Source organism: Myotis davidii, unplaced genomic scaffold (assembly GCF_000327345.1).
Source record: "Myotis davidii unplaced genomic scaffold, ASM32734v1 scaffold826, whole genome shotgun sequence".
NCBI lineage: Eukaryota > Metazoa > Chordata > Mammalia > Chiroptera > Vespertilionidae > Myotis > Myotis davidii.
In genome coordinates, this window is record NW_006297142.1 from 131,734 (window position 1) to 139,519 (window position 7,786).

The 7,786-nt window shown below is 54.8% G+C and overlaps 1 protein-coding gene across 1 annotated transcript; it reads left to right on the forward strand.

Annotated features, from left to right (window-relative positions):
* Nucleotides 1–1,648: 1,648 nt before the first annotated feature.
* TMEM216 (transmembrane protein 216) lies at nucleotides 1,649–6,090 on the forward strand. The gene is made up of 5 exons (XM_006772742.2): nucleotides 1,649–1,665; nucleotides 2,160–2,261; nucleotides 3,157–3,249; nucleotides 5,078–5,279; nucleotides 5,556–6,090. The coding sequence occupies exons 3-5, from the start codon at nucleotides 3,204–3,206 to the stop codon at nucleotides 5,569–5,571; spliced, it is 264 nt and encodes an 87-aa protein (XP_006772805.1). The 5' UTR covers nucleotides 1,649–1,665; nucleotides 2,160–2,261; nucleotides 3,157–3,203; the 3' UTR covers nucleotides 5,572–6,090.
* The last annotated feature ends 1,696 nt before the right edge of the window (nucleotides 6,091–7,786 follow it).

Consider the following 7,786-nt stretch of genomic DNA (forward strand, 5'->3'; position numbering starts at 1 on the left):
CAGGGGGGAGGTGCCCTCGCGGACAGGGGGAGGTGCCCTCGCGGACAGGGGGGAGGTGCCCTCACGGACAGGGGGGAGGTGCCCTCACGGACCGGGGGGAGGGGGGAGGTGCCCTCACGGACAGGGGGGAGGTGCCCTCACGGACACGGGGGAGGTGCCGAGGCCAGGCCAGCATCGCAGCGCGGGAGCTGAAGGTCAGTGTGGAGCCAAGAGGCAAACATAGACAACAGAGTGTGGTTTCGCCTGCCCAGCTTCCGTGGGCACCCACACACCTCCGAGCTTCCCTCGAGGCGAATATTCCACCTTTCAAGACAGGACCGTGCTACCGGGGCATTCTCACCCTCTCCCCACGTGAGACACCTGCCCACTGCTCTCCGGGTGCGGGATCGCTCTGCCCTCCCTTCCTGGGACGTGACAGTGACCCCACCTCCACGGCGGCCAGCTGGTCACTGCGCTGTCCTTAGTCTGGCGACTCGGATGACCTGGTTTGAACGCCATTGGCTGCCTCCCTACCGGACCCACCACGCTGACGGCCAGGCAGCTCCAGCCCCTCGACACCCTTTCCTTCCTCTCCCCGCGGCGGGAGCACCTGGACTTTCACCTGCTGAGGCTTCAAACCCCGTTTGCAGGCGCCTCTTGGGAACCTCTCGCCACTCAGGGCCCCCCCCCCCCCCCCCAGAGCTCCCTATGGGTCACGTGCTGATCACGTGCTCCGATTTGTGCTCCTTGAAATGAGCCTCGGGTTCTGGTCCATGTCGGTGCCTTCTAATCACCTGGTACATTCCACGCACAACCCGCCCCCCCCCTCCGCTGCCCGCTAGACAAATGACCCCTATGCACCCCGCGCTTGCAGAGCGCCGTCAGGCACACAGCTCCTCCTGTTCAGACGGAGGTTAGAAAAGGGAACCGTGGGGCGAGGGTCCTGTGGTCACATGGCCACAACTGACCACTTGAAATACACATATTTTTAAATATATTTTTTATTGATTTCAGAGAGGAAGGGAGAGGGACAGAGAGATAGAAGCATCAATCATAAGAATCAGTGATCGGCTGCCTCCGGCAAGCCCCACACTGGGGATCCAGCCTGCAACCCGGGCTCCTGCCCTGACCAGGAATCGAACCGGGGTCCCTCAGTCTGCAGGCCCACGCTCTATCCACTGAGTCACACCAGCTAGAGCAAAAGATATATTTTTTATTGATCTTAGTCACAGTGGTTCTCAACCTTTCTCATGCCGCGACCCTTCAATACAGTTCCTCATGTTGTGGTGACCCCCAATTTCATTGTTACAAATGGAACATAATGAAAGCATAGTGATTAATCACAAAAACAATATGTAATTATATATGTGTTCCGATGGTCTTAGGCTCCCTTGTGAAAGGGCCTTTCGACCCCCAAAGGGGTCGCGACCCACAGGTTGAGAACCGCTGAAGAGGAAGCGAGAGGGAGAGAGAGAAACATCGATGACAGAATCATGGGCCTGCTGCCTCCTGCAGGCCCCCTGCTGGGGATCGAGCTCACAACCTGGGCATGTGTCCTGACAGGGAATTGAACCATCACCTCCTGGTTCACAGGTCAACACTGAGCCACGCTGTTCAGCTCTTTATGCTTCTTAGGTGAATGAAGCAGTTGCATTAAGGTAGAGCGGCGCGAGGTGAGCTCCGGAGGTGTGTGAGTGGCTCTGATCCCCTCAGCCCCCGCCCCCCGGCCTCCCTCCAACCTCGGCGTTAGGGACTGCCCCTCCCTGTCCGAAGCGGGCTTCGCAGCCCCCCGTCCTGAATGCCGAAGGTCTCGGGGGAGGGTCTCTCAGATGCCGTCCCGTCCTAGGCTGTGACGGATCAGCGTGCCGAGTGACCCCGAAGAAGACAGTGCTGCCCCCTGCGCCCCCCTCTCCCCTCCCAGAGTGACGGGGTTAGACCTCCGAGGGGCCGTGACTTCCACCCCGAAGCCGAGAGTCGAGTTTGACTCTGAGGAAAGAAGGGATTGAAGGGAGTCCCCTCCGCGTCCTATGCCGACACCCCCAGCCCCTCATTGCCAGCCACCAGAGGGTCCCAAGCGGCCCCTCCCACTGGCTGCGACCTCGTGTTTTCCCCAAGTTGGGCACACCAGTCTAAGAGGTCAGCTGCCTCCCGCTCACCCCCTCCTCTGCCCACCGCTGCAGGTGAACGGCTGTCGTCCACGCCCCTGGAAGTCCTCTTCTTTCTGAACGGCTGGTATTATGCCACCTACTTCCTGCTGGAACTCTTCGTATTTCTGTATAAAGGTAAGGCATGGGCTTGACTGCCCTTGTCCCCAGATCCCTTCCCGACTTCCGCCCCTTGTCTGCTCCTCCTCCCAGAAAGGCAGGGCAGAGCTTCCTGGAGAGCCATTCCTAGGGAGCCTGTCAGCCAGAATTTCTAGAGTTTGGGGCCCTGGTCAGGTAGGTCAGTTGGTTAGAGCATCGTCCCCATACCCCAGGGTTGCCAGTTCCGTCCCCGGTCAAGGGCACATAAAAGTATCAGCCAATGAATGCATAAATAAATGGAACGACAAATTGATATCTCTCAATCAATAAAATACTTTGAAAAAATAATTTCTTGAGTTTGGGGAATGTGGGCACCTCCATTCCGACCCCCACCTCTCTGTGTGACCTCCACTTTCAGTGTAAGCCCCTGGGTGACTCTCAGAACGACTCAGCAGCTGGTGTACCATGTCCATCTGATCATGTTGGAGAGTGGAGTCCCATAGGCCTTTGGAGTTGGAAGTAAAACTCCGTCATAAGCCCTAGACGGTTTGGCTCAGAGGATAGAGTGTTGGCCTATGAACTGTAGGTTCCTGGGTTCGATTCCGGTCAAGGGCACATGCCCAGGTCGCAGGCTCGATCCCCAGTAGGGGATGTGCAGGAGGCAGCCGATCCATGATTCTCTCCCTCTCCCTTCCTCTCTGAAATCAATAAAAAATATATTTAAAAAAACAACAAAAACTCCATCAGAAGCTTGCCCCTAACAGACACGTTGCCCTGTGAGTTAACTGATCCTGCGTCAGGTTAACAAATCCTGCCCACATCTCCCCGACCAGCTCATGGAAAGCTGATAAGACTCTTGTCTCTTAATCCCAAGCGTGGGAGTTCCTGTGGGGGCTGTGGTGTTGTTGGCAAACCCCAGCCTTTGTATTGGCAGGTCTCCTGCTGCCGTATCCAACAGCCAATCTGGTGCTGGACGTGGCGATGCTGCTCCTCTCCCTCGGAATTGAAGTGATCCGGCTGTTTTTTGGTGAGTGCCATCCAGAGGGCATCCCTGTTCCTTATGAGATGAGCTGGTATCTGTGACTCGATTAACAAGAAAAAGCACCCAGCCTGGGCTCACAAGAGATCGGGTCTGGCGGCATATCGCATCCCTCCCTTTCTGAAGCTTCAAACTGCTTTATGTTTTGGGTCAAGACTTGCCTGTCTGTTGCTCTGTAGGGCTAGACGTGGGCAGTCGCAGGAGATATGAGGGAATTCCCTCCCAGTTGCCTGACTACTATAAAGTGCCTGGTTCCTCTTGCTGGTGCCTGGGGAATAGATTGGGCTGTAACGCCATGTCCGGGACAGTGCGTGCCTGTACAGATCAGCGCTCAGTTCCCCTCCGCTTCTCTGAACACGACTTTCCTTAGGACAAGCTTTATATCCCCAGAAATACAGAGCAAATCTCCCACGAGTTAGAATATCTCATCTTTGAAAACGTGTTATAACTCAAAAGAGGAAAAAAAATGCTTGCAATACATTAACAAAGGATAAAGGTGCAGGCGCACATCAACCACTAAGGGAACACAACCTGATTTTTAAAATTGGTTTTAGAGAGAGGAAGGGAGAGAGAGAGAAAGACATTGATGTGAGAGAGAAACATTGGCCAGTTGCCTCCCATATGTGCCCTGACCAGAACTTGAATCCTGATGCAATACATTAACAAAGGATAAAGGTGCAGGCGCACATCAACCACTAAGGGAACACAACCTGATTTTTAAAATTGGTTTTAGAGAGAGGAAGGGAGAGAGAGAGAAAGCGTCTGGTTGCCTCGGGCACGCGCCCCGACCAGAACTGAACCTGCCGCCTTCCGGTGTGTGCGACGACACTCTGACCAACTGAGCCGCACCTGCCAGGGCAAAGGCAACCAAATTTTAGGAATTGGAAACCAGTAGGCAGTTCACAGGGTAATCACAGAGAACCAGCAAACATGGCAAAATGCCACACTCACTAGTAAATAGAAGTTGAAACGAGAGTATTTTCACCCATCAGGTGAGAAAGGCTCCCACACCCAGTGTGCGAACAGGCATGCGGAACGGGGCCTGTAGTCCCACACTCTCACGGGTACCTATGTCCTCAGACTCTCTGGGAATATAAATTAGTGTATCCTTGCTAATAGTTTCACCTTGTGAAATCTGTACTCTTAGGCCTAACAGTTTCACCTCTAAAACTGGCTGAAAAAACAAACACATCCGCAAATATGCAGGCGATCTGTCAGAATGTCTGTTCCCACAGATTGTGTGACATCAAAGCTAGAGGCAACCTAAACATCTAGCAACACAGGATCAACTCAAGAAATCACAGAATTAGTTCAATGAAACCATTAGAACCATTAAAAAAAGAATAAGGTAGTACGTGTGGAGAGAAGTCTAGCTTATATTAAATGGGGATCAGTTAGTTGCAAAACAATATTAGAGAATGATTGTTTTTATCATAATAGCATGTGGGTACAGACCATACAAAAATCTGAAAGTGTCCATCTAATAATAGCTCTCTCCAGGGAGTGAGCATGGGTCTATATTTTCCAAAATTATTTTCTGTATATTAGTTGAAAAGTTTTCAATGATTGTATGTTATTTTTATAATTAAAAGAAATTTCCCCCCAATAAAGATCCAGCGCCCCGTGAACGGGAGCCAGACTGGAAGCAGGCCCTTTGGGGTGAATGACTCCACGCCTCTGCTTTTACTGCTTTATAAAGCCGCACGTCCCCACGCAGGATGGCTTCCTCTGCCTCGCCGGTCCATCGCGGCCCACCCGCCTTTCCTCCGAGCGAGGGGAAGGGCCGCTTGGAGGTGACCCCTGCTGTGTCTGACAGGTTCGAAGGGAAACCTCTGCCAGCGAAAGATGCCCCTCGCCATTAGTGTGGCCTTGACCTTCCCATCTGCCCTGATGGCCTCGTATTACCTGCTGCTACAGACCTACGTGCTCCGCCTGGAAGCCATCATGAACGGCATCTTGCTCCTCTTCTGTGGCTCTGAGCTGCTGCTGGAGGCGCTCACGCTGGCCGCCTTCTCCAGGTTCGTGAGGGACAGTCCCCCCGAGGGCCGGGCTCCCCTGCCACCCTAGGGAGGGATTCCCTGGTTTCTGGAGCTGGAGGGGCCTAGTAGACTTTTAAGGGGGAAAGGGTGTCTGTGGGCTGCCTTTCCCATGGAGGGTAGACGTTACCCCTTAGGGAAGAGATACGAGGCGATTCCTGGCTCTTTGGGGCCAGGAGGCCTGGCGTCTGGAGCAGTCCAGGCCACTGCTCTTGCTCACTGGTCTTGTAACACTTGTGTGTCTTTCTCTGTCATCAGTGTGGACAGGATTTGAAGTCCAACCATTTCAGCCCGCGGCCCTCAGCGGCTGGAAGGCTCGCGCTTCTGGGACTCCAGCCGCACCAGCGAGAGAGGGCGGGTCACGTGGTCCGAGGGAGAGTCGCGCCTTCTCCTCAGCACAGACATTTGGGCCACACACCGAGCATCAGGCCACGGGGCACCGACTGAACGGGACCATCAGCCGGAGAGATGCGTCTACACTCCAGCACAGGGAGGGCACGGCGGTCCCGTCCTGGCCATCCTCAGGACCAGCTCCTGTTGACCGCAATCCTCCTCGCTGACCATCGCGGCCGGAGCATCTCGTGTGGCCCGTGTGGGCTCCTTGGTTTCCGTGGGGCCTGAGCCGCTCCCTGCCCCGTGTGCCGTGCCCGCCTGTCCCGCACAGCACGGAGCTCCAAGGGGCGCAGCCTCCATCCTGCAGGGCCTGAGCGCCGGCCCTTTCAGTAGCTCAGTGTGATTTTTCTATCCCATCATGAAGCAAACATTGTTTTATAATAAATATGTATTTTCTGTTGTGCAGCCTTTTCCTTGTGGGACCTAGAAATTCACCCACTCCGGGAGAAGGTAGGCTCTCCCAGCGCCTGCTCCCAGGCGGAGCTCAGGGACCCAGAGGCTCTGCCGGCTTCTATGTCTCCTTCAGGCCTGTCACCCTGCAAAGCCCCCTCACACCCACTCCACCCCTACCCCCGCCCAGAGCCAGCGCGCCTCATCCTCACAGGGATTGCAGCTCCTTTGCAGGGGAGGCGGGAGTAATTGCAAGCAGCATATTCTAAACTTACCAATATTTTAAAATTTCAAATAAACACAAAAGGAGCACATACTTTAAATCTTTGAAACTTCCCCATCTGCTTGGTAGTGGCCATTTTGTTTTTAGCCCCAGGAAGCCGCCAGGAGCCATGGCAGAATCCACTACTTTGAGTCAAGGGCCCTTTTGAGAGACGAATCCTAGAATAGCTGCCTTTACTCAGAGTAAACGTAACAGGCCTATGAGCAACCCATGATGGTCCCCTCTGCTTACCTCCCGTGATCAGGCCCCTTCTCATCCTGTGCAGGTCCCCACTGTCCAACCCACCGAAGCTTTTCCTGTTTTCTGTCCACTGCGCTGGGGTCCGTCCAGACACCAGTGGGCAGGTCTCAGCCCTGGAACAGAATCAGAAAACCCAGTAGGGACGTTCCTGACACTTCAACCACAAACCCCACTAACGTCCTGATGTCCTGTAGCTTCTCACACTGCTTTCTCTAGCCCTGCTTTGAAGAAAGCGCTGGCTTCAAACTGGAGAGCTCTCTGGTCATGTAGAGCAGTAGTTCTCAACCTTCTGGCCCTTTACAGTTCCTCATGGTGTGACCCAACCATAAAATTATTTTCGTTGCTACTTCCTGTCATGTTGCTACTGTTAGGAATCGTCATGTAAAATATCTGATATGCAGGATGGTCTTAGGCGACCCCTGTGAAAGGGTCGTTCGACTGCGAAAGGGGTCGCGACCCACAGGTTGAGAACCGCTGATGTAGAGGTTCCGTGGTTATGGTCACCCTCCCAGCAGCACAAAGGAATGGAAGGCTCAGGGGGAAGTGTAGAGGTAGCTGATACTTCAAAGGGACTTAGAGATCAATTTTCAACCTAATCTGCCACTTTGCAGGCATAGAGATGAGCAAGCAACATCGCAAGCATCGTGAACTGGTTACGAACAGCTGGGAACTAGAATCCGTGTCACGAGTTTCAGGCTGAGTTCAGTGACTCATATCTCAGCAGGTACCACCTGAGGGTGGGCGCGCTGGCTGGGAATGGCAGGATTAGAACCAGGAGGCCCCCTCACCCGTGGCTGCCTGGAAGCCTAGCGTCCGTGGTCCATGTGGGTGGCTCCGTGAGTGCTTGTGGGAGCCGCCTGTGGACAGTCACACCAGGGCAGAGCATCAGACGACAGGCAGCCAGCCTTTCTGGTGAACTGGTCAGAGGCTGCGCTGCTGGCCGCCGTGGGCGCCGGCGTCCCGAGACAGTGGCGAGGACCGAGGAGCTGCAGGGGCTGCTGGGATACCCACACGCAGGTCTAGACGGTCAGGTGGTGACCGTGTGACCGTCTCTAGGGGCGGAGGTCCGGCCGCACTCCGGAAGCACTGAGGACACGGCTTCAGATTTCCGCTCCACGGCAGCAGCTCGAGGGAACGAGTGTCCGTCCAGTGCCTGGCAGGCTGTTGAGTCCACGCAGCGACC

Coding starts and splice junctions, on each gene's coding strand:
- TMEM216 (XM_006772742.2), top strand. CDS start 3,204: ATGCTGCTCCTCTCCCTCGGAATTGAAGTGATCCGGCTGTTTTTTG. Junction 3,250..5,077: donor AGTGATCCGGCTGTTTTTTG/GTGAGTGCCATC, acceptor TGTGTCTGACAG/GTTCGAAGGGAAACCTCTGC.